General features: G+C 46.4%; 1 protein-coding gene across 2 annotated transcripts in view; it reads right to left on the bottom strand.

Moving 5' to 3' along the window:
- The window catches only part of ASAP3 (ArfGAP with SH3 domain, ankyrin repeat and PH domain 3), a 61359-nt gene extending 35219 nt beyond the window's left edge, over positions 1-26140 (bottom strand). The window contains exons 1-6 of one of the 2 annotated variants that reach the window (XM_077337802.1): positions 25670-26140; positions 13254-13326; positions 11678-11823; positions 8745-8819; positions 4076-4125; positions 975-1101 (exon numbers count right to left, since the gene is read on the bottom strand). In XM_077337802.1, the coding sequence (XP_077193917.1) occupies positions 975-1101; positions 4076-4125; positions 8745-8819; positions 11678-11823; positions 13254-13326; positions 25670-25795 (597 nt within the window). In that variant the 5' untranslated portion in view covers positions 25796-26140. Of the gene's footprint in view, positions 1-974; positions 1102-4075; positions 4126-8744; positions 8820-11677; positions 11824-13253; positions 13327-17312; positions 17352-25669 lie in introns of those variants that run through there. The other variant, XM_077337803.1, reaches the window with a different exon arrangement.
- Between the last annotated feature and the right edge of the window lie 572 nt (positions 26141-26712).

The following is a 26712-nucleotide window of genomic DNA, read 5'->3' as shown; positions in this document are numbered from 1 at the left end:
GGGTTCGAATCCGCTTGTTAGGTGGCTCTGGGCCTGCCACAGTCTAAGAAGGTGGTTGTTTGAGGATATGTAGAGTGGGTTGGAAAATACCGGGAAGCTTTGGGGGTGGAGCCAGGAGTGGGAGGGATTTGGGGCAGGGAGTCCACCCTCCAACCAGACATCTTCTCCAGGGGAGCTGATCTCTTTAGTCTGGAGATGAGCTATAATTCCACGGTATCCCCAAGTCCCACCTAAGGGCTGGCATATATGAGAAGCCATTTTGATTCCCAGTCAAAGGAGAGAATACATAAAACAAGTATGCATATGAAAGCGTGGACAAGTTGGGTTTCCCCTAACTCCCATGCATATGGAGCCCAACTCACATCAGACAGAGACAGGACTTCAGCCCCCACCCATCCCACAACCAGAAGCAGCCCTATTCAGCCTGCTGGAGAACTCTGATGCAGCTTTTTCATCATTTTTGCTGAAGCAAGTCACTTTCAGGATTCAGTTCTCTCTCTGACAAACAGTTATGCCCAAAGCTGGTTTTGCAATGCCCCAGTGCAGTGATTCCCCGCCTACTTTTGATCCTTGGGAGAAGCTTTCAAAGGATCTCAAAAGGAATGGGGGCGGGGGGGGGGAAGAGCTACCAGTTGACTATGAAATCATTGAGGCCACACCAGGCAGGCATGGCTTCCCCCCTTCCTTGGCAAACACACTCTATTTTTTCTCCCAACAGGGAGCTGAATGCCACTGGCCCCATTTTGGCAAACAGTGATTGTTCTGCGATGCCACCACTACCCAGAGGCTGAGGACAGGCACTGTGGAAAGCAGAAGCTGCTCTCAGTGGCAGCCTGTTCGTCAGGACAGGGGAGAGAAGGAACCGAGAGGAACAGGCACGGCCACCCCCCTTCACATCCCAGCATTCCCAGAGCAAGGGCCCCCAAAACCAGGAGCCAAAAGGCAAGAGGAGCACTAGCCTCAGGCTTCCTCACCTCACACATCTGCAGCTGGAAAGTGCGGCGCTCTTTCTGCAGGTCTTCAACAATCTCTGCTGTCAACGGCTCGGCCTGAATGACTCCGGAGACCTTGGCTCGCTCCTTCTCCTTCTCCTGCTTGGCTCTGGGGATTGCAAAAGGCAGCGTGACTGGCTGATCAGGGAGCTCATGCCCACTTCCTCTGCCATGAGTGATCCTTAGCACGATGCTTGCAAGCCTGAGGACATTACCTTGTTGCCATCCTGATGTACACTTGACAGGACCTCACTACTTGCTCCCCTTCTTTAAGGAGGAGGGGGGCACACAGAAGGTCCCAGGGTTCACGGGCATATTCATGAAGCAGCCTGATGCTGGGTCAGACCATTGGTCCATCAATGTCAGTCTTGTCTACTTTGGCACGCAGTGGCGGCTTCAGGACATCAGAACTAGGGACTGAACATGGGACCTCCCAGAAGGCAAAGCAAATATTCATCCCCTCAGCCTCCATTCATGTGTTCATCGCAGAGCACCTGCTTGGTAAGTAGAAGGTCGCTGGCATTGCCAGTTAGAAGTAGGCTGGTGGGCGATGCAGAAGATCTCCACCCACAACCTTGAAAAGCTGCTGCCAGTCAGAGTAGAAAAGACTGGCCTTTGTAGACCAAGGGCCTGAATCAGCAGGAAGTAGTGTCACATGGTCAACATCACCATGGGAGAATATAGGGACATAAGAGTAACCTTGCTGGACCAGAACTATCTAGTCCAGAATCTTGTCTCACATAGAAGAAGAAGAGCTGGTTTTTATACCCTGCTTTTCATTGCCCAAAGGAGTCTGAATGCAGCTTGCAATCATCTTCCCTTCCTCTCCCCACAACTGACACCCTGTGAGGTAGGTGAGGCTGAGAGATCTGGCAGGACTGCTCTGTAAGAACAGCACTATCAGGGCTGTGATGAGCCCAAGCTCACCCAGATGGCTGCATGTGGAAGGGCAGAGACTCAAACCCGGCTTGCCAGATTTGAAGTTGCCACTCTTAACCTCTACACCATGCTGGCCAAGCAGTTATTCTGAAGGGGCAACAAAGGCCAAGGCCTTCTGCTGATGTTGCCCCATGGCCCTGCTATTCAGAGGTTTACTGCCTCTGAATGTGGAGGCTTCCTTTAGTCACCATGGCTGGTAGCCACTGGAACCCAGGCTCAAAGAAAGGCCACAGCACAACACTCCCTTTCCTTGCATGTCTATCAGGCATCACTGTAATACCTTGCCCTTTGCATTGTATTTATCAGGACCAATCCCTGGGCACAAGCAGAAGGACACAAGGGGCCACCAGCCCAGAGGCTCCAAGCCTATGACCATGATAAGGTCCATTTGTAACAGGTCTTTAAAAAATAAAATACAAAGTAGTATTATGAGATACAGGAGATAGCATGCACTTGTGTGGGGGAAGAGCCCATGGAACAAACTTATACCGTCCCACAGAGAAAAGAGGCACAAGCCCAGAGAGGGAGCAAAGGTGGCAGCAGACGCTCTGATGGTGTTTACAATTACATTCCCAAAACATGAAGGTCAATTTCATCAGCCAGGGTTTGGTTCAACAACCAGAACAGTTCCGTCAAGGACTAAAGTGATGAAATTCGGAGCATGCCCCAGGAACAAGTACTGGCCAACTGCCTAGTGAAGCAAATGCCATCACAACACCAGCACAGAAGTAGCACATTCAACACCCATCCCATTTTTAACAGCAAAATATGATTAATGGCTCTAGGGCAAGGGAGATTGACTCATAATAAGAACTGAACATTGCAAGCTGAGAATTTACATTAAAAGCCTGGGATTTTCATTATTCCTCAGCAGATACCTGGGAGAGCATTCTCCAACATTTCTTCTTCACCAAGGCTAATACCATGAAAGCATAAACTCTCTTTCTCTTATTGTAAAAACACTCAAAACAATGGGATCCCCAGGACTGGGGAACAGCAGGCTAGAAATAAACATAATAACAACAACAAAATTAACAGAAATATTGGTTTCTTATCCCACTACATATGCTAATTGGGAAGGCACTGGCAAACTATCCTGTATTGAGTCTGCCATGAAAACGCTAGAGGGCGTCACCTCAAGGGTCAGACATGACCCAGTGCTTGCACAGGGGATACCTTTACCTTTACCTTTACATATGCTAACTTCATTTAGTCCTCACATTTGCATTCTGACATATTTATTTCCTTCACTATGTTCCCCCCTCCATAATTAAATCCAAACAAATGGCAACCTTATAAACTAAGCTTGTTATTCCTGTTTAGCACTTGAGTCTGTTAAACATCTTCATTATGCTGCAGGCAAAATTACTGTTTCCTTTATTATCTGCATGCCATTTTACTGCTATTCACAAGTCTGACCACATCTTAGCTGCATTTATTGCGCAGTTACTTATGCATCTACTCTAATTGGCCCTTCTGGCAGCTATATATAAGGTTGGAGGAAACCTGTTTCAATGCATTTGAAGGAGTTTGCATGTACACGTCTCTTCGTTCTCCCGTATACCCAGAATTGAACTTTGTTCGTCTCGGAGATGCCACTGGACTCAAACTTCATTCTCACATCTGTTTGTCAACTCTTGTAACTGTACACTAATATATTGCCATTCATAGATCTTATCAACCACCTTACTCCAATCTCAGCTATAACTGCCCAGTTATTTATGGCTCTTGACTCTAATCAGCCCTTCCTGGCAATGGACCTCCCCCTTTTCTATACATAATGACGAAATTCTGTTTCACTGTATCTGCAGTAGCGTGCATGCACAAGAAAGCTGGAATAAAACTCGGTTCGTCTTCAGGTGCCACTGGACTCAGACTTTGTTCTGCTGCATCACACCAACCTGGCCACCCACCTGAATCCCTCTTATCTTGTTTTCCTTTCCTTTTTTAAACTACGGCAATAAAATGAAGATTATGGCAGTAAGAACACTGGATGGAGCAGTGACATATTTGTAAAAGCTCAGTCAGCGGCTCACCCAGGCTCCCTTGACCACCCATACTGGAGGCCCACAACAACCCACCTTTGTTTGGAAAAGAGGGGAGAATCTGCTGGCTCTTGCCAGAGGCACAAGGGAATTACTTACACTTTGGCCTCATAATCCTTCCAGGCCTTTTCAATCTGCTTCTTGGAATCCTGCCAAGCAAAGAGAGGGAGAGAAAAAAAAAAGGAGAATCACCAGAGGGAAAACAAGCTCTAGTTCGCTTTACTCTGCTCTGGTTCGGCCTCACTTGGAGAACTGTGTTCAGTTTTGGGCACCCCAGTTGAAGAAGGATGTAGACAAACTGGATCATGTCCAGAGGAGGGCAACAAAGATGGTGAGGGGTTAGGAGACCAAGATATATGAAGAAAGGTTGGGGGAGCTTGGTCTGTTTAGCCTGGAGAGGAGACGACTGAGAGGGGATCTGATAACCATCTTCATGTCTAAACATCCGGAAGAAATTCCTGACAGAGTGGTTTCTCAGTGGAACAGGCTTCCTCAGGAGGTGGTGGGTTCTCCACTTTTGGAGATTTTTAAACAGAGGTTGGATAGCCATCTGACAGAGAGGCTGATTCGGTGAAGGTTCAAGGGGGTGGCAGGTTACAGCGGATGAGCAATAGGGTTGTGAGTGTCCTGCATTGTGCAGGGGGTTAGACTAGATGACCCAGGAGGTCCCTTCCAACTCTGTTATCCTATGATTCTAATTTAAAATTTGGCTTCATCTAGAACAATATATTTCCCTGAGAAATTTCTTTGAATCACCATCCTCCATTCTCGAATGTATGGACACCACATTGTTCTAAAGCATTTTCCAGGCTTTCTACCCAATTACTTCTCTTGTTCTCCTACTGAGCTAGAAGGACCCCTACTCAGCTGGTCAGTCTAGACATTCTTAGAAACTACCTGAGTGGTGGCAGCCAGTTCCCGGGTTCTTCCCAGAGAAACTTTGTTGTAAGGTAGCCAGCGATGTAGAAGAATTCAGACAGACATCCTACCAAAAACCCCCTTCTCCTTGTGGATTATGTCTCACAACCAGGCCACTAAGTGGGGCAAGTGGTATCTCCTTGCCCTGTGGCCTGGGTGTCAAAGCAAAGTGCTGCTCAGCAGGATCCAGAGTGAGGTCTGAGGTACAGAGAGAGACCATATCCCTGGCAGAACTCAAACTACAGCGTGCCCATAGAAGCAGAATGAAGGGCGGGGGGGGGGGGAATTGAGACACGGAAAGTCACTCCCACAAGACAGTCAAAACAAATCAAGACTATGAGCCTCTGCCTGAACTTGCCCGTTTTCATGTAGTTAGCCAAGGGAGGGAAGGATTCTGCACGTGAAGCGGAAACTTCAGTAGTCTGCAAAGCTTAAATTTCAGCTTTTAAAACGAAGGGAGTTGTTGTTTTTTTTGATACTTTATGGTTACAAATAAAGGCAAGAAAGTATGCGTGGCCAGACTCAGAAACAACTGGAAAGAGAAGATTTGGAAGGATCTGGGGGTAAGAGAGGTTCACGGAGAAGCAGCAGAGTGCAGAGCCAAACATTTCCTATGACAAGGCAGAAGGGGGAAAGGGTTACGCAACATAAAACCCAGATTTGCATTTAAACTGCCTGTTCCTGCTTCACTTAGCATACAATGATCCAGACAGTTTCCCCGCAAGATAGCACCTGTGCAAGAGACAGCATATCAAAAGGTCAGGTGGGGACATGCTCCAACTTGCATGTGCCCAAACACCAAATATTTTGGTCTCCTTTCTAAGGAGAAGGATAACTGCAGGAGCTGAGATCTTGCATAACAGGAAACCAAGGCTTGGCCTCCTCAAGTAGGGTTGTCAACTCCAGTTTGGGAAAGCCCTGGAGGTTTGGAGCAGAACCCAGATAGGAGACAGAGTCCCCCCCCCTCAGCTGTCTAGAGAACAGCTGTAATTCTGGAAGAACTACAGGCCTTGCCAGGAGGTTGACAACACCCCCAACACAGCTTCATCCATGTAGGGAGCAAATGCTTCAGGGGCTAGCATGAAGAATAGTATTTCAGAGGACAGGTGATTGCTTCTGTCTTGGAAGGCTTATTATTTTTAAAAAAATGATGCCAACAGAAAGCTAGCAGAGCCTTGCACAAGCTCGGGACTTTGGGTGGTGGGCAGAGGGGCCTGGTTTGGAGACATTTAAAAAAAAAAAAGCATTTGGAGTTCACCAGGATTGTGTGTGTGTGAATTCTGGTTGATGTGTCACTTCTGGAGTGTGTAGCAGGAAGTCATGGCCAGTTGACCTCACTTCTGTATTCCACAAAGCCAAGACAAAAAATCCAGGTATGCCTCTATGGTCAAAAGGTTGAGAAAGGCCACTCCTGAACATCCATTTTCTCCTGGGGAACTGATCTCTGTAGTTCAGGGGGGTGGGGGTCCAAGGTCTCAACAGGAGGCTGGCATCTCTATATATATCACGTAGCACATGATCCAGTCCACCAGTGCCTGAGCTCATGGGTGGAAGAAAAGTGTATTTATTTCAACACAAAACACCTGCAGAATGCCTGGTTAAATAACAAACCCCTTTGATTAGTCAGGCTTTAGCTACAGGCCTGGTGATTAGGTGTTTTTGGACCTGTCCTCAGAAAAGCACACAGCAGGATTCTCTAATATCCAGGGGGAGGAACAAGAAATATTTGCTGGATGAGGATTCTGCTATTATGAACACCTTACAAAGCCAGAACTTGCCAGAAGAGACTAAGTAAGTTTTTTCACCCCCCTGTTGAAAATTGTAAACATTTGTTATTTATATCTGTGTGCACCTGTACAATCGACCTCTGATGAAGATCTATTTGATCAAAATGCATTAGGTCAAGGTCAAAAAATTATTTGGCATTGTTAGTAGACACACTTGGATGTTTTATGTGTGCCAAAATAGATATTCTTTTATGGCTTTCAAATATTTGAGCTCCTATAATAAATGGTTTATATTATTCCAAAGTTGATTTTATCCCCAACCTTTTTGGTTTTCACCTACATTTCAGATTGGGTTTTTGTTTCCCTTTTTGTTCCTTGCTGAGGTTAGGTTACATCAGCCAGTCTATGCCTGGTTGGCTAATTAGAACCAAGCCAAGACAGAACCTGTGCCATAAAGAAAGGTTTTCTTTCCAGTTTGATTTTAGCATGCTGCCGTCCTCTCATCTACTGGGTTGTTCACCAGTGTCTTGTTTGATGGTTCCTGGCGAAACCTTGTCTTGGACTTTGAAGGTTGAGGGCCTCAGTCTGCTCTTGGGTAATATCTGAGACGTAAAGGGGTTTAGACAGATGTTTAGTTTTGTTGTTCTGTCCTCATTATTCACTGCTTTGATTATTTCTGCATGATCTAAAATAAATCATTTGAATTGTATTCTGGTGGATTTCTTGAATTCAGGATACTTCAATCTGACTCCAGAACTTCAGCCTTCGTTTGCTGCAGCTACCAAAGAAGCTTATGAAACTTGCCCGGAATGTGTCCTGCTCTACAAGGGTGATTTTCTTGACTTTAGTTCCAGGAGGGCCTGTGACGCCACCCCCTTGGTCTCTGGCTGTCTGGATACCAGAAGGAGACTGGTGGCGGTTCTATCATGAGGTATGAGAATACATATTTCAGCCTCTTTTGGTTGTTTGTCCTGCTTGGCCAAAGAACAACAGCCTCTCCTCTTGGCCTGGGCTTTTGAGCTCAGTCAGAACGCAGCTCCCATTCTGACTACCACTTGGATGATCCATGGCGAAGGCAGCAGTCAGTAAACAGCCTAAAGCACACTAAAAAAACTCCTCTGAGCAATTAAATGCAGGGAGCAAGGATGGTCAGGGTGGGTGGAGAGGAATAGTTCTTCTTTAATGAAACTGACCCCGCATACCATCAAGAGAAAGCCGAACCAGCCACAAAGCTGACATTCCAGTTTAGTCAGTCCCCTTAGGGAAGAAAAGCACACAACAAAAGGAAAGAAGGGTGAAGGGAGGGTGACTGTTTCTGTTTTTCTCTAGCACATGTACCCATGCACATAAGCATGACTGCAGCCATTCAGCAAGTGTACCATACCAAGTCAAACACTGAGAATGTCAGCTTTAAAAAAAACAACCATAAAAGGTTCTAGTCTTTACGGGCTGCAGTTGTAAGCCCTCTCTGGGCAAAATGTGATGAATCTCAGACCTGCTTGAGGGAAGGAGACAGAACTGAACAAGATGGATTTATTTTCTCTTCAAAGTGGCTTACAGCTTCATTATCCCCTAGATAAGTTTAAACAGCAAGTTCCCATGACAGAGTGGGGATTTGCACTTAGCCCTCCAAGGTCCTGGCCCGGCACTCTTACCACCCTAAACTGGGTTTCTGCTCTGGCTTCACTTCTCAACCAGTTCCACTGCTATCATCCCCCACCCCCAAGTTTATATGGCATGCCAAAACCTGGGGGAAACCAAGAGTAATAGAAGCAAGCCCTGCAAATTAAAATGTGCCCACTGTAGAGAGCTATCTCCTCACATGTGCCCCTCTTTTTTGGGGTGGGGGCTGCCTCCTGGCCACCAGCCCACTAGGATTCTTCCTGGTGATCCTACAGTCATTCTGGCCCCGTTTGCTTATAATTTGTTGAGCAAATCCTGTTTGCTGGTTTATCTGTGTGACATAAAACCCCACAGAAATAAAGGAACTGGCCATCAAAATGGTGAGGGAAGCGTACAAAAGGAGTGTGTTCCTTCCCACTAGGATCCCTGGGCTTGTCTACTGTGGATTTTCTTGTCCCGCTCACCCACCCAAACCCTCAAAGCATTCCAGGAACACCTACCAGGCGGCTCTCTTTAAGCTGTCCTTTCAGCATACTGTCCAGAGGGAAGGAGACAATGTTGTTCAGATTCTGCACCTGGGGTGGATAAAGCAGTAATAGAATTAAAGTTCACAGTGTTTAACACACACACAATGGAACATCCCTTCCAAATCAGAACAAAAAGACCATTTCCCACAGTGGCCAGCATTCTAGTTACCTGGGTGTTCTTCAGGTTCTGTGAGAGCATAGTGCAGTGGGTACAGTACCACTCTTGGACACAGGAGACCCTGGTTCAAAGCCCCATTTTGCCATAGTATCTTGATGGGTGAACCTGGAACAATCACGTCCCACCTCCATCCAAAGTTGTTTTGAGAATTACAGGGGAAAGGAGAAACCATACATACTACCCTGAGCTCATTAAAGGACAGAACAAGCGATAGGTCCCAGACCCCATGTTATATTCTAACAGCAAAGTCAACCAGTCTTTGGATGCTTAAATCTAGTAACTGGATGAGTGAAAGGGCAAGACAAATGTGAAAAAGGCCCTGGGTTTGCAGGAAAATATGAAACGTTAAAAAAATATATGGGTTTAAAAAACTCAAAAATGATAAAAAGTAGCATCTGTAGCTTTAAGCAACAGATTTCTTCAGTGGCTGTTGCCATGCAACCATAATATTCCAAGCTGGGTTTATGTAAGGGTAAGGCAAGGAATAAGGCCCTTTCCAGGCCTGTTTTGGCCTTTGTGGGAGAACTGGGGGCAGGCTTCGCTATGTTTGCCAGCTCCAGGTTGTGAAATGCCTGAAGATTTTGCAGTGGAGTTTGAAGGAGACAGAGTTTAATGAGGGGAGATGCCTCAGCTGGATATTAGGCAGTCATTTTCTCTAGGGGGACAGATCTCTGTGTCTAGAGAGAGGAAGTAGGCTCCAATGAACAGGAAGTCTCCAATAAATCAATCTGGACACTGGAGGAGAATGTTTGAGAAATTCCAGGAAATTCCTAAGTTAACCATGCTAAATACACTTCTCCAATGTCCCCTGTAAGATATTCTGCGAAAGCCACTGAATTATGCACACCAGTGGTCCCCAACCTTTTTGAGGCTGGGGACTGGCAGGGCAACTGCCCGCCGGCGCATGCCGCACATGCGCACCCATGCCCACGCATTGCACATGCGCAGGCGTGGCCCTAATTCCCTCTCCCACCCTCCCGCAGTAAGAAGCTTCCCAGGCCGCAAGCTTGCGGCCTGGGAAGTTTTTTACTGCGGGGGGGGGGCGGGGAGAGGGAGCCGTGGCTCGGCGCCAAGGCCTTTGCGGCCCGTCACCGGGCCGCGGGCCGCGGATTGGGGACCACTGATGCACACTACAGAGCTTGCGTATTCCAACGTAAACAAAGGGGCAATTAATTATTCCTCACTTCTATGATTGTAGCTTTGAATGCAGTCACAAAATTATCAAATTGGTATCCACCAGATGGACTTTGTCATCAGTCTCAAGAGAATACTACATATGGTTTGAAAAAGTAGGTATTAGTATTTAGAGGGATTGCCTAATTTGTCTGTACAACTGCTTGATCACATATTTTACATTATATGCGTCCTCTGTATAACTCTGCCATATGATATATAATAACAATAATTACACATGGGCTTCCTAAGTGGGGCTTCTGTATCTGGATCCCCTAAATCCTACTTAAATCATCTTACCACTGCACCAAGCCAGTTCTCAAGTTTAAAGTGCTGGATTTTTATCTCTTTAACAATGAACACTTTGCACAAGGCAGATCAAAAATGATCCGCTCAATGGAGGCAGGACTCATGGAAGAAATACAACCTACTATTTGCCTCTAAATAAAGGATCACAGAATGTGTTGTTGACAGACAATCTTCTGCCTGATTTCTAAAACAACCTGTAGAGTTGTGAAGTAGATGGGCAACATTGGTTGAAAATTTAACTAGCTGGAAAGCTATCTGCCTAAGATCAGCAACTAGGGGCTATTATGCACGTACTGGTTTTCATCGAAGTCAGTACACTGAGATTTTTAAATCATCATTTTTTTAAAGTCATGTTTATGCATGGGCTCTGATATTGCATTGTTTTTTTCTGCATATGATTATGCATTTGTAAGACTTATGACAACAAATCCTTCAGTTGGCAGGTACTTCCTCCATTGTGCTATATTATTATTAGTAGTATTATTATTATTTAGATTACTTGCCTCTCCCTGGAGGCTAGATGCTCATTGGCAGGCCATGGTCGGCTACGATGTTACCTGACCGTTACTCTGGCTGCTGGCAGGGACTCATGGGAATTGTAGTTCATGGATATGGAGACCTCAACAAGAAATTTCTGTGGGGGCACACAGCCTTTTGAAAACACGACTACCTTTCCCCCTCAGTGGTATGCTGTTCCTTGTAAAGATTAGATTCACGCACCTGAGGGAATGAATAAATTAATTTCTGGTGTAATGTTGTAATAGCAGAGGTGGATGGATCTGTGCCAAACAAGGAGCTCCTCAAGCTCCCACTGGTGGACAAAGGACTAGGGGCTGTCCCTTCACCCATTGATGTACAGTGGCACAGGAGAGGAGACCAAAGACACGCTAACATTTATGCATGTGAAAACAGGCTTCTTTAGCACCATTGTAAAAGAAAAGTCATCGTAAAGTTAGTACTAAATACTGTGTGGAAAAAACACAGTTGCCACTATGAGGGGGAGTGCCATGCAGAATCAACAATACTCTGGTGGTGCCATGTGCCAAAATGGCGAAAATGGTGCCCTGTGCTGAAATTTTTAAAAGACACCTTTTGGGGAAGACTTTTTGCGAGGTTTCCTGCCATGCATAATACACCCAGGGCAGAGCTTCGCTACCTCCACTCTGCCACCCAGCCAAACCAGCTGAGGAGGTTAACAGACAGCACAGCCAAGGCCCAGAATGCTTCTTACCACAGCAGTCCTTACCAGGTTCTTGAAGAGTGCCGTCACTTCCCTGGTGAAGACAGCCAGATTGAGGAAGCCTGTGGAAAGCTCATGGTTGTTCTGCGACAAGTGGTTGTTTCCAAAGTTTTCTAGCGTTTCAGAGTATTGCTCTTCATTCTCCACATGTGCTAAAGAAAGGGGATACTCCGATGTAAGATCAGAAGAATGTGTAGCCAGGTGTGCCGTTTACACTAGGGATGCCAGTCCCCAGGTGGTAACCTGGGGATCCCCTGGAATTATAGCTCCAGACTAAAGAGATCAGTTTCCTGGGATCGAACAGCTGCTCTGGAGGGTGGACTCCAGAGATTTGTACTCTACCCAAAATTCTTACCACCCCTAGCTCCACACCCAAAGTCTACAGGTATTTCCCAACCCAGAGCTGGCAACCCTAACAGAACAATCCCTAACTGTCAACAGTGCTTTAAAGAGCTGAAAACCCAACCTTTTCCAGAAAGAAAAGAACACTAAAATTAAATGTATATGACATTCAAGCATCTTTTAATAATTTTACATATAGATAAAAAGACAGAGAACCAAAACACTGCATATGAGCTATAAACACATGCTATGTACTTATTGCTTGGATACAGGGGAGAGTCAATATGGAAAATCTTCATACAATTTAGGGTAATTTTAAGTCCTCATTTGTTCTTCTTCTCAATCCCACCTGCCTAAAGTCAGACCATTGCATGTAAAACAATGTCGACAAAACCTCAAAGAAATTTCCTCAAAAAAAAAACATGGCTGCATGTGGAGAAGTGCAGAATCAAACCCGGTTCTCCAGATTAGAGGCTGCTGCTCTTCCACCACTACATGACACAGCCCTGTTAGAAGATTCCAGTGGGATCAGATCAAGGGTCCATCTAACCCAGGGGTACTCAAACTGAAGCCCTCCAGATGTCCATGGACTACAACTCCCATGAGCAAACGCTGGAAGGGGCTCATGGGAATAGTAGTCCATGGACATCTGGAGGGCCGCAGTCTGACTACTCCTGATCTAAGCAAACATTCTGTAATCTACGGCAGCCAACCTGATGCTTTCAGGAAGCTCGCAAAACCTGCCCCCAACTATGCACCCTAGCAACTGGCAGTCACTGCTGGGATGGAATGGCAACTCTTATTTGGCTGTTGCCTAGGGAGTGTGATGTCACTTCAATGTCTTTATACAGAGACTGCAGGAAAGCCCCAATGAGCATTGTCAAAATACCATATGCCTTTCATTTTTCTCCTGCTTGGCAAATTATTAAGGGTAGGAATGGCAACGGAGAGAAGGAGTTCTCCCACTGCCACGGGGCAGTGGTAAGCTATAGCCCCTCTCCAATCACACATCATCTTTTGCAGAGAATAGGCTGAGGAGAGGGGAAAGTTGCCAGCTCTAACCCTGTGTTGATGCCAAGTGGGCTGAAAAGGGTACTTTCCCCAAAGCCCTGACCAGGCAGCCAGATTGCAATTTCCAGGCAGTGTCATTACCCGCCCTGCACCCGCCCCATTACCCTCCAGTCTCCAAACACCCTCCCTCCTGGCCCACCACACCGCCATGCATGGAATGTTAACTTACTGAGTCCAGAAGTATGAATGGCTTTCACGTATTTCTTGATTCGCTGGAGAATGGCTTGGTCGCTGTCCAAGCTCTGCAACGCAAGAGTACAAAAGGCTAATCAGAGTTCTGTGCCGTGCCAGGCCACACAAAGTTCCTTTGAAGCCCGTCGTTGGCAGATGTTCAGCACAGCTGCTAGGGCGCCCAAACCTGGACTGATCCAAGTCGCAGGAGAGAAAGTGCTTTGGCTGAGATGGGCAGAAAATTCCACATGGCCTCGAGCCAGATTGTTGCCCCAGCCCCTGTGTGAATGGTTGGGCAAGGGTCAAAAAGTTCTATTCCACTTCGAAACACTTTCCTGCCATAAAGCACTATCCCAGTTCTGGGTTTCTGGGATGTGTTGTTCAAATGTTGCTAGTGCAACCTGCTGTTACTGTTGTTCTTCAGAGTTCACCTCTTTGGCCAGGATGCCTAGAACTTAAATCTCAGGAAACGGTACTGCTTCTTATGCTTCACCTCTGATGCACATCCACACATATTGATGCCAAACCATCGCACAGCACACGCCCTCTGCCCACTTTTCGTGCACTCCAGCTGGGAGCCAGTGTGGTGCAGTGGTTCGAATATCAGACTAAGATCTGGGAGTCCCAGATTTGAACCCCAACTCTGCCGGGTGACCTTGGGCCAGTCACTCTGTGCACATGTAGCCCACCTCATGCAGTGGTTGCTAGGCGGAAATGGAGGCGGGGAGAAATGTGTAAGCCACTTTGGGTTCCCACTGGGGAAAAAGCATACCTGAAGGATTACCTTCTCTGCTATGAACCAGTCTGAGCACTCTGGTTATCTGCATATCATCATCTGAGGCTAGACAGCTAGTCTGTGCCAGATACGATGTCGTCATATCAGGGACACTAAACAAAGGCCCCACCCCCAATTTTATTTGCCAAAGCATTTCTTCCAGGCAGGCAGCTGAGCAGGAAATCCCCCCCCCTGCCCTTGCAGGAAACCCATAACTCTAATTCTACCCAAGATGCAAGCAAAATGGGCCTAACATTATGGCCTGGAAGATCTTTTTTTCTCACTCTCCCTGGCTTTCTGCTTGTTTGTCATTGGACACTCAACTTGATTGAGTTCTGGAGAATAGGAAAGGGGGCATGCTAAGCTTCTTTGTGACCAGCAAGCCTAAGAAGAGCTGCCCATGGCTTTGATATAGGCTGGTGCTAATGGTCCTCTTAAAATTAAACACTCAGAGCCACTCTGTGTGAAACTAAGCAGATGTGACCGGATTCCCCAATGTATAATTTAGCTGCTTTAAAAAGCCTGTATCAATGAGGACCATGGTGAATCACATGGATAAGCTCACCCCCTATTGAAACTTCCTGCTTGCTGCATTTAGAGGAGGAGAAAATAGGTACCTTATAATACTCGTTTCTCCTCCCACCAGAGCGAAAGGAAAGCAGTTTTAAGGTTCCCGGCCTTAATGTGGCCAAAAAGGGGAGAGTCTCATTCAAAACACATGGCATGTAATAATAAATGACATTACATTAGCACCGCTCCATTAAAAAAACTCAAAACCTTATCTTCTTATAAACAAATTAAGACCAACATAGAATCATAAGAGTTGGAAGGGACTTCCAGGGTCATCTAGTCCAGTGGTCCCCAACCCCCGGTCCGGGAACCGGGACCAGTTCGTGGATCAGTTGGTACCGGGCCGCGGCTCCCCCTCGTCCTCCTCCCCAGCTGCTGCCTCGGGGGTTGACCTGCCACTCTGCCACCAGCTCACCTTTGGTGCTCTTCGACAGCCACCATGGCTGGGGCTCCCCCTCTGTGTGGCACTGCGCAGCTGCTGCTGGTAGCGCCCCCCAGTGGACTGTGGGAATACAGGGGCGCTGGTGAGAAAGCAAGAGGAGCAGGGGCTCAGGCGGCAGCAATTTCCATCAGCAAAAGACTACCCCCCCCTCCCGGGCCTCAGTAAAATTGTCGACCGGCCCCTGGTGATAAAAAGGTTGGGGACCACTGATCTAGTCCATCCCCTGCAGAATGCAGGAAATTCCCAACTAATTGGCCACCAATAGTGATCCCTAGTTCATGCCCAGATCATGTCCCCTCCCCCCAAAAACAGAGTCCCTGGCCAGTCTGGCCTGGAGGAAATTCACCTCCTGAACCCAAAGTGGTGATTGGCATTTCCCTGGGCATGCAAAAAAGAGCCACTAGAGCTAAGCATTATAATCTGCCTAAATTCAAAGAATCAACATATCTAGCCTCTGCTTAAGAACTTCCAAGGAAGGAAAACCCACCACCACATGAGGAAGCCTGTTCCACTGAGGAACCGCTCTGTCAGGAACTTCTTCCAGATATTTAGCTGAAATTTCTTTTGAATTAATTTCAACCCATTGGTTCTCACCCTACCCTCTGGGGTAAACTCCCAGGTATGTTTTCCTGTTTCATGTACCTTCTTCTAAAGTTTATTAGGACTCACAAATACATATTTTCATTTGCATAACAATCCAGCAGACCACAGCTTTGCATAAGAATGTCTTAAAGCATGCTGTCTAATCTCGAGATTGGCCTTAATTTGTTCATAAGAGGATTCTTATCCTATGGAGCATTTGTTTCAGCAGTCAAGGGTATTGTGCCTCCATGAAAATTTTCCACTAGGTAAGGAAAGATAACCTGCAGAGAAATAATCTAACGGAGGCTTTTTGTGCAGGAAATGGGCTAAGGATTTTGAGGATTATTATTGGTGGCTGTTAATGTAATTTATTAATACATGCTATGTATTTTGAATGAGTGTCTCCACTTTTTGTGCAGAGTATTTGTAGACCTCTGGAGTGCACATCCCTATTATTGTGTGTCTTGCTTGCTGTTCAGATTAATTGTACTGTGGAATCTAGAGTTTCCCCAGAATTACAAATTATCTCAAAACTACAGAGATTATTTTTCCTGGAGAGATGGCAGCTTCAGCAGACGGATTCCTTGGCATCACTTCCCTGCTGAACTGTTCTCCCTGGGCTCCACCCCTGAATCTCCAAGAATTTCCCAGGACAGAGTTAACCACTCTAGTTCAACTGGAAAATGTGTCAAGATAGAGCAGCCTTTCTCAACTCTTTTACCATTGAGAAACATTCTTCAGGCATTGAGAATCCCCAGAAGCGGTACAATCATGCAGAATAGGGTTGGGAAGCATAGCAGCATGCACGCCCCTCTGAGACCCCTCCCCTTCTCACCCACTTAAGGACACGCTAGTGCTTGCCAAAAACTATTGTTAAACATTTGGGCAAATGCTGGCGTGCTCTCTGATGCAATGATGTCACTTCCGGGCTGCACCAGAAGTGACATCATCATGTGGAGTGGGATAGCATATCCCACAATACAGAAACTCCCACCTCCCTCTAGTTGCTAGTTTACACTTTGCTTTTGGCAAGGGAGCAGCTTTAGCCTGACTTAATCCAGAATGTGAGCCTAGTTTCCTGGCTTTTACTTTCAGCCTGAGTCAGAGAACAAGGGGGCCAGGGCCCCAATTTTATGACTTGCTCACGTCATTCAATAATTTTCATTTTCAGTCCTCATTCCTAGAATGGAGTTCAACTGTTTCCACTGCTCCTGCTTGATAGTGTTGTGGGGTTAAAATGGGGGGGGGGGAATGGCATCCCACAATGCCATGACATCACTTCCAGTCACACAGCTGCGAGTTATATTACCACACAGCAGAACACGCTAGATAGAACTCCCCAACGCTTGATTGTTTTAACCACAGAATTCAGGGAAATCACAGAGCATCACTGTCCTCTCCCCCCAAAAAACTCTCCCAGAGTTTGCCAACCCTATGTCAGACATTGAGCTAAAAGCAATACTCAATTAAAAAGCCACAAGAACAGACAGAGTTAGCTATCATTAAACACACACACACAAAGACAGGCAAGCCTCCTCCTCATATTTGCATTACATGATACGGGGAACTTCAGCAATGTGGAATCCTTTCTAAAAAAAATCAGGAAGGCTCCAAACTTATGCTGACAAGAGCCCAGGCCAGCAGCTGCACAAATTTCACACTGGACATCCCCAGCTGTAGTTCGGTACCTCTCTGCTGTGGTCCTCTCCCATAGGACAATCAAGTTGGATGCAGAGATCTAGGATAAGGAAAATAGGCTCTCCCCGGGAAAAGCAGGCTTGGAGACAAAAGCTCCACACCTGCAGCTGGTGGTGACCTCACAGAGCCCTGCTCTGTGACTTCTGTTGTGGGTCCTGCAGAGGCTCTCTGTGCAAGGATCTCATTTCCACTTGGCGCTCCAGAGGCAGTGCTGCTGAACTCATTCCAAACACACCCTGCAAAGCAGAGAGAAGCCTTGCTGATTGTCCAAGAGAGACAAGCCTCTCTTTGGAAACCTCCCTCATTTAATGCACACTGGAGGCTAATAATCAATGGGACCTATTCTCCATCCTCTGCGGCTCAATGATGTGGGAACTGGCTGGTACAGTGCAAAGACAGCCAAATGGCAATGACATCTAATGCGAGGTGGATGGCAGTGAAATTTCAATTAGGAGCAATGCAGCGGGTCCCCAGAGCACTGGACAGAGACTAGCATGCATCTTGGCACACGGACAGCCAGAGCAGCTGGCTTGGCAAAGAAGCCAGAAGTCCGTAAAAGGGTACAAGGTCAACAAGAGTGCATTCCCTCCTATTTGCAATATGTACCGGGAATTGCTCATGCAGTTCCACACACAGCTGTAGATCTGATAGAGGTTTTCCAAGCACATGATCTGCTTTTTCAACAGGCACAGCAACAAGAAAGGAAGCAGGCTGCCTTTGAACGTATTCAAAAGTCTTTCTGCTGCTGCAGCCAATTCTCAGGGATGCCACTAAGATCTTAAATCCTCGCAACTGAGCAATGACTAGTCAAGGGCTGGTTGCTCTTCCCCCCAGGCAAACAGAAGACAATGCAATTCTATTTATTAATAATAATACTTTAGCTTCTATACCACCCCTCTCTGCAGCAGGCTCAGGGCAGTTTACAATAATAAAACCACAATGCAACAATAGAATACAAGCATAAAATAAATAAAAATACAACAACAAAACACAGTTACAAAGCTACACCCACTGATTTAAAAGGGTGTCAGTCTGGTTAGGATTGCAGCAAGAGTCATCTTATCTGACACTGGCATAAAAGGCTCATGAAAGAACCTGGTGAACCTCAGAGCAGCGTGAGAACGTACATGCATGAACAGCCACCGGCACTGTGCTGTACTGTTAGGAAGCAACAGGGTGTAACAACCTGCTGAACCGCTATGAACTGGACAACAGTCTGATGAAAACTCAGCTCCCTGTTTTTGGCTTAGTTGGTGCTGTTAGAGCCTCCCTAGCTGAGAGTCCATTTGCTACCTGGGTCAATAAAAGTAGCAGGCATTTAAAAAGGCCCTCGGCTTCAAAACCATGAGGCCCGGCAGATTAGTCACTGCCAGGAGAAAGAGGAACATTTCCTTAAATCCATAACTGTTTCCACACTGGAGGCTCCATGCCAGGCTGCAGGCTGGAGTTTGTGCCAGGACAGGTTGCCCTACCTCTTCCTGCTCCTGCATGAGGGAGCATTTGGCCTGGTGCACCTCGTCTGTCCTGGGTTTGTGCTCCTTCATGGGAGCCGGAGCTGCAAAGTTCCCAGCGTGGAAACGTTCCAAGTCAAACCACACAAACTATGTTGAACAACACAGGGCCCAGGACAGATCCCTGATGAACTCCACTTGTCACTCCTCTCCAAGACGCCAAACCATTTACAAGCACCCTTCGGGTGCAATCTATAAACCAGTTCTCAATCCACCTAACAGTAATAGAATCCATACCGCATTTTACCAACTTGTCAATAAGAATTTTATGCGGAATCTTATCAGAAGCCTTACTGAAATCAAGGAAAACTATGTCCACAGCATTCTCTTGAATTAGCAAGGTAGTAACTCTCTCAAAAAAGAGATATGGTTAGTCTGACATAGCTTGTTCTTAAGAAAGCCATGCTGACTCTTAGTAATTACAGCCATCTGCTCTAGATTCTCAAGGACCATTTGATGATTTGTTCTAAAATTTTGCCAGCTATAGATGTCAAGCTGATGGGTTGGTAGTTACCTGTATCCTCCTTTTTCCCCTTCTTGAGGATGGGGACAACATTTACCCGCCTCCAATCTTCTGGCACTTCACCTATTCTCCAAGAATTGTCAAAAAATAATGGACAGAGGCTCAGAAATTACATCTCCAAGTTCCTTGGATGCAATTCATCTGGTCCAGAGGATTTGGTTCCGTTTAAAGATTCTAGGTGTTTATGGACCACCCCAACAGTGATATTACCAATAAAAGTTTAACAAATTAAAAAAAATATATTAAAAATTAACTCCCACCCATTCAGGAATCCCTTCCGAGGTTGTCAAGAAACCTCAGGATTTCATGAAACCCTGGATGATTAAGTCTGGTCTACACGGATGTGAAGTCCCCAACACTTTAATCCATATTAGGCTGTCCAGCATTTTAAGACCAACAAGCTGTAATTCAGGATTATTTGACAGATTTAAGTTCAAGATGCAGATCTAAATTCCTTACTATGAAATCAATGTTATGTGAAAGGGATCTTACCAACTTGGATTTATGCTGACAGTAAATCATCACTGTCAATGCAGAAGGGACAAGCTTAGATTTGTACAGTACAATTTATCTTTTGGAATTTAGATACATCTTCTCTGATTTGGATGTTTGTTATGCCAATAAAGGTGTCTTGAGTCTTCAAACAGGTCTTTGTTGAACAGCTCTTGCAGCAATGGTAGAGCAACTGCTGGAGCTTGGCTCAGCTTGCTCCTAGCTGGGGTGGCCAACTGAGAACATTTCCACTTCTGTTTCACAGGCCTAGGGTGGCAGGCTTTTCCTCATTGACAGGCAGCCTCTGCTTTAGCAACAACAATGGACACCAACAATAAAAGAGTATGAACCTTGCAACTCCCCTGCCTGGATGGGGTGAAGCTTGTGGCTATACCTGCAGCTAGGAATTTGAGGGTGATCTTTGATGCCTCCTTATTTATGGAGGCTCAGGTCACAAAAGTAGCCCAAGTGGCATTTTTCCATCTATGCCAGGCTAGTCTACTAGCGCTCTACCTGTCCTTGGACCACCTGGCCATGGTGACGCATGTAAAAGTCACTTCCAGACTAGATCTCTGTAACTTGCTCTACGCAGGCCTTGTCTCTGACCTGGAAATTACAGCTGGTGCGAAATGCAGCCACTAGGGTCCTCACAAGGTCATCTTGGATGTCCTATGTCCAGCCTAGGCTGAGGCAGCTGCATTAGTTGCCAATCAGCTTCTGGATCAGGTTCAAGGTTTTGGTACTTACCTTTAAGGCCATCCATGGCTTGGGCCCCCTTACCTGAGGGACTGCTTGTCTCTAGGCTTGTGCGATTCGGCCGCTTCGACGGCCGTTCCCTCCAGGCGCAGCCAGTGCCCAGAGAGAACGGCCGCTTTGGCAGCCGAATTGCACAAGCCTACTTGTCTCCTTATATCCCTCACAGGCTCTCTGTAGCTAGGAATCTGCTGGCGGTCCCCGGTCCTCAGGAGGTAAGCCTGGCCTCGACCAGGGCCTTTTTGGTCCTGGCTCCAACCTGGTGGAATGAGCTCCCAGAAGAGCTAAGGACCCTGATAGAGCTCTCAACATTCTGTAGGGCCTGAAGGATGGAGCTCTTCCATCAGGTGTTTGGTTGAGGCCAGGCTAGGAAGAGCGGCTCCCTCCCTGTGCAGGCTTCTAAAAGCCTGTCGGAACACACTTTTTGAGGCTGTCCCCTGGACAATTGGTGGCTGTTGTGTATGAGGGCTGGGGTGGGTGGGGGCAAAGTGGTTGTGGTTGTGAGTTTACCTCCATCTTAGTTCTGTATGGGTTTTATTGGGTTTGTTGCCAGAAGCCAGTTGAGGCCAAGTGGTGGTTTCAAAATTTAAATATAAATAAAATAAATAAAACCGCCCCGAGACATCATAGTGAGGGACGGTATATAAATTGAGTGAAGGAATGAACAGATCTGGATGCCAGCCACACTCAGGCAATATCACAGAGGCTAGCGGTATCAGCACACCATCAAAATGTCACCCACTTGCTCACCCTTCAACAAGCCACCCTGTGGTGACTCTGCCCTTCCATTATCTCACATAGGAATCAATCGGTTTGTCTAGAGTAGAGAATTGATAAAGTTATTAAGCACACACACACACACTACATTAAGAAACCAGTGGAGGAACATTTTAATCTTCCCGGACAGATCTGGAAGTCAAGGTTCTCTCCCCATCAAAAAATCTTCAATGGCAAGTACAACATGAAAGTACTGGAATTAAATGCCCTCTCTCAGCCCAGCCTAACTGAGCCGGGGATTTCCTTGCTCACTATAATTGCCAATCATGCCACCAAACTCACTTTTTAGGAATAAAAGAAGAGGTGGTTTTTATACCCCACTTTTCACTCCCCAAAGGAGTGTCAAAAAGGCTTCCAATCACCTTCCCATCCTTTCCCGCAATGGACATCCTATGAGATAGTTGGAGCTGAGAGAGCTCTGATAGAATTGTGATCAATCCAAGATCCCCCAAATAGCTGCATGTGGAGGAACGGCGAATAAAACCTGGCGGTTCTTGCTTCTTTACATGTCTTGACATACTATATTCCTTGAATTATGCAAATTAATTTTCTCATGTTGCAGGCTGCTTCTTCCTTGTTTTGTTGATGTCATTACACTTAATTTATCTGTACCCCTGAGAGGCTGAAACCGCTAACTGCTCCCATAATCCATTTTGTCTAACAACTAAATCACATCAAGCCTCTTTCTGCTCCATCTCATCCACTTTCTTCTCCCCCCCACCGTGATCTTCTCTTATAAAAATCTGGAAAATTATATCCTACAGGATCTGAAAAAAATGTATTCCAAAATAAACATTGTTCATCTTTGGAGTATCACTTGATTTCTGTTGTGTTTTGCTACAATGGGACTAACTGATGGAGCGAGTATCTACTGTTTAGTGAGAAATTTCTTTTAACAGACCATTTTCTAGGTTTTTATGTAGTTTATTGTATTTGGGGTTTTATCTACATAGTTGTTGTAGGCCATTCCAAGACCATTCTGGGGAGCGGCAGCCTAGAAAACTAACAAATAAATACAAATAATTAAAAATAAACAAACTTAGCTACACCACTGGCTTTCCCCACTCTGCTCATCAATCCACGGGAACAAGACGAGATTCCTGTCCCATCCTGGTGATCATCAGTGAAAACGAAAAAGGCTCAAAGGAAAAAGCAATGTAATCTCAAATGCCAGACAAACATTTTACAGAATAAGAGGAAAACCATACACTGTTAGATAAAGAAGTATTCTAACAGTTCTAAAAACACAAATTGCCCAGAGCGTAATTCCTTTTTAAGCAGAAGGAATGATCCAACGAGCAGCATTTTAATGCTGGTTCACGTTCTGAGTTTTAAATGTTTGTTAATTTCAATTATTTTATTTTTTGTAATCTTGTTGATCTTCATGAGCGCCACGCCTCCAAATCTTTTAAACAAACATACTAGAGAGAGATCATTTTATTGTCCAGAGTTATGGATCAGGTTATCAAAGATCAATTTGGGCATTCCATAAGGGAATGAATTTAGGAGGTCACAGGCTCCAATCTCTCAAATTAGCCACTAATGTACTCCCTGGCATTAGGCTAGCCACTCAGTTTCAGCATCACTGGCTTTCAGTATCAGCTCGTGCCCCCCCCCCAAAAAAAAATCTACACAGAGTACAATAACAGCAGCCTACCTCACAGAGCAGTTAAAAGGATTACAGGAGTGCTTGGGACACCAAAAGCACAATATAAATGTCAAGTCTCACTTGTAAAGGTATAACTTATTCAGGCTTAGCACAAGACCACCCACTGAGGAAGGGAAGCTTTCTAAAGACTTGAGGGGACTCTCCAGGGATGCTGGGAAATTAACCTTGTAAATCAAGCCCTCCCCCCCAAAATGGCCAGATGAGACCTGAGTATGTTCATTGCCCTCTAGGACAGGGGTAGTCAACCTGTGGTCCTCCAGATGTCCATGGACTACAATCCCCATGAGCCCCTGCCAGCATTTGCTGGCAGGAGCTCATGGGAATTGTAGTTCATGAACATCTGGAGGACCACAGGTTGACTACCCCTGCTCTAGGAGACAGAAGACAGGAGAGGGAGAACTGGACCTGCTTAAGTCACTAAGAGCTTATAATACCTGGGAGGACAAGTTTTGGAATGGAGGGGAACTATCTCATGCCTACATTCACCACAGATCCCCGATTTAACTATTGTTTAAACTAAGTATCCTATGAAAAGATGCGGGTGACACCATGTGATTGCTTCAAGTGGGTAGCAGTGTTGGTCTGAAGTAGCACAATAAAATTTGAGTCCAATAGTGCCTTTAAGACCAACAAAGATTGATTCAAGAAATGAGCTTTCAAGTGCAGGCACACTTCCTCATACAAAATGGAACAAGGATCATGAGAGTACAGATATAGAGCAAAGGTAAATTAGTGGCAAATTAGTAAACTGTGTCATAATATCCATATTATGCCATATGATAATTCGCTGCTAATCAGTCCTTTTGAGTTCAGTTGTAGTTTACAAAAAAAATTGGAGAAATGAAACTGTCCATGTTAGTAATTAATGGCAGACTCTTTCCCAGTTCTGAAAAGAAATGATTAAAACAGACTGGTTGCTGGCCCCATCCGCCTCCACCCAAGCATGGAAGCATCCCTGCAAGTGACAAGCTGTGCTGGCAGGTTGTCTTGTCCCGAGACCAGAGAGTTAGATTCGAAATTACATTACATATTACTAATATCACATTATAGCCACATTTCCCAAATAATATAAAAAGAAGAGGGGATTGCAAGGAATGTGGATATAAGAGCTGAATGAGGTTAGCATGACTAGCAAGATAAAAAACCTTGTTGAGTCCAGGGTATGACATTGTTTTGAATGCTGCAATAACTGCAATCTCCCGATCTATCTGTTCTTGAAGTTCCTTTGCAATAAAACAGCTACTTTAAGGTCCCTTATTGAATTCCCCTCACCCATACATGAGCAACAGCCAATGAAGCAGAGCATGGGGTGAGCTACCATGGAAATACCAGATCTGTCCGGGAAGATTAAAATGTTCCTCCACTGGTTTCTTAATGTAGTGTGTATTGGTTAACACTCCTAACTAGCGCAACAAAGTGGTTTCCTACCAAGACAATCTTGATGAAGGCCTTTGACTGCTTTCTGTCTCTGGGATTGCTGGGCTGAGAAGGTATTACTGTAATATGTTGTTCGCTTTCTTAAATGACAGCATCTTGTTTCAATTAAGAGGTTAATTGTTTCAATTAAGAGGCTGCATTTAAGAGTTACATGCAAAATCTATAACTGGATTAGAAGGGAAGAGTTGGGTTTTATTGCCCTCTTTTCACTGTCTGAAGGAGTTTCAAAGCAGCTTACAGTAGCCTTTTCCTTCCCACAACAGGTAGGTGGGGAGTAGAGAACTCTCAGAGAACTGCACTGCAACAGCTCTGAGAGAGCTGTGACAGGCCCAAAGTCTCCCAGCTGGCTGCATGCGGAGGAATGAGGGATCAAACCCAGCTCTTTATATTAAGAGTCTGCCTCTCTTAAATGCTATAAGATGCTGAGGTTGCCAGCCTGCAGGTGAGACCCGGGAATTCCCAGGAATTACAATTCATCTCCAGACCACAGATTGGTTCCCCTGGAGAAAAATGGAGGTTTTGCAAGGTAGACTACCTGGCATTGTACCCCACTGAGATCCTTGCCCTCCCCCCCCCAGCCTCCGTCCCCAAATCTACAGGAGTTTTGCCACTTGGATATGACAACCTTGCCCCCCCCCATCTGCTACACCGGTGGCCAAAGGGGGGGGGCTGTCAACCCTATAAGCTGAAAGACGCATATATTGGGGGGGGGGCACCAAGTAAAATTTGCTTCCAAAAACAAATTAAAAAAAAGAATTGTGGGGTGTCTTACAAACCAGCACGGTTTCTAATTGTTTTTTTATTGTGGCAGAGACTTCGTGGACGAGTAAATCCACCGAAAGGTATGCCAAAATAACAAATGACTTTTGTTCGCGTTTACATACACACACAAAACCCATCTTTAAATCCATTTTCTGGCAAGTCCCAGCAAACCGCGCCTGCAAGTTACTTGGACTTACTGGCAAAGTGGCTGCGCGCCAGGAACGCGGAACTAAAAGCGCGCGCCCTGCCCCACCGCGCTGCAAAACAAAAGGACAGGCGAGCCCCACCACCTGGAAACGTCGGAGCAAGTTACAACCTGGAGGAAAGGCGCTTCATCTTCTACAGCCCATTCCCCAAAGGTTTTTTTTTTGGGAGGGGGGGCGTTAAAGCCTTCAGTCGGGACCGCCTCTCGGCCGCGCTCACCTCTTCCAGCGCCACCACCGCCCCCCGGCACTTTTGCATTTTGGAGGAGAAGGCGGAGGCGGCCGGTGAGCTGAGATCCTCCGAAGTCACGGCCACGAACTCCGAGACGCTGATCTGCTCCGGCATGTCGGCCAACACGTTCCCTCCGAGATCGCGAAGAACTGGCGCGGCAGGCAGCGGCAAAAGGCATCCAAACGGGAGGGGGCTTAGGAAAGAGGAGCATGAAGGGGGGGGGGAGAGGAGGGGGGAGGGCAGCGACCGCAAGACCTGCAAAACTTGCGATCCGAATTGGAGTGAATCCCTCCTGGGGCTCCTGGGCAGCTGGCTCTCAAATCCCGGCAGCGGGGAGGGCTGCTCCGCTGGGGAAGGGAACGAGCCGCGCGGCTCTCCGGCCTCTCGTAAAGTTTCTTTCCCTCCCTCGGCGGCCGGCTGCGGGAGCTTTCATTGCAGTCACGTGGGGGGGGGGGGGAGAGCGCTAAGCTGCCGCCGGCGCCGCGCTTTGGCCGAGAGCCACTTAAAGACAAAGCCGCCCCGTCCCCCAACCCGCCCCACGGAACCTCCTTGGTGACTAACGCGCATGCACCGCAGAGCCGGAGTGCGGAATTCTCCTGGGCCGTGCAGGTTTCCTGGGACGGCACCTCCTGCTTGTCGGGGAGAGACGCCTTGACAGTACAGGATTGGGCTGCAGGACAACGGAGGAACTGTGTGTGCATATGTATGTGTGTATATGTACACACACACACACACACATATATGCCACTAACAGTGGCAGCTGTTAGACCAATGGAGTTTTATTCAAGCTTTTGTGTGCAAGCACACTTCATCAGACACAGAAGCGTGTTTGCACAGGCAAGTTTATGCCTTGAATAAAATTCCATTGGTCGTAAAGGTGTCCCTAGATGCACACTTTCTTCTGCTGGTTCTGACCAACAGGGTGACCCACCTGGTTTCATCTGGGAGTAAGCCCTGCATGGGCCACTGCCATTTTTTCCTGAGTAAACACAAACAGTATCAGGCTGCAGACAAAGTTAGGACTGACACTT

Source organism: Paroedura picta, chromosome 5 (assembly GCF_049243985.1).
Source record: "Paroedura picta isolate Pp20150507F chromosome 5, Ppicta_v3.0, whole genome shotgun sequence".
In the NCBI taxonomy this organism is placed as follows: domain Eukaryota; kingdom Metazoa; phylum Chordata; class Lepidosauria; order Squamata; family Gekkonidae; genus Paroedura; species Paroedura picta.
Note: the sequence above shows the minus strand (reverse complement) of the source record. Positions and strands in the feature narration are given on the sequence as shown.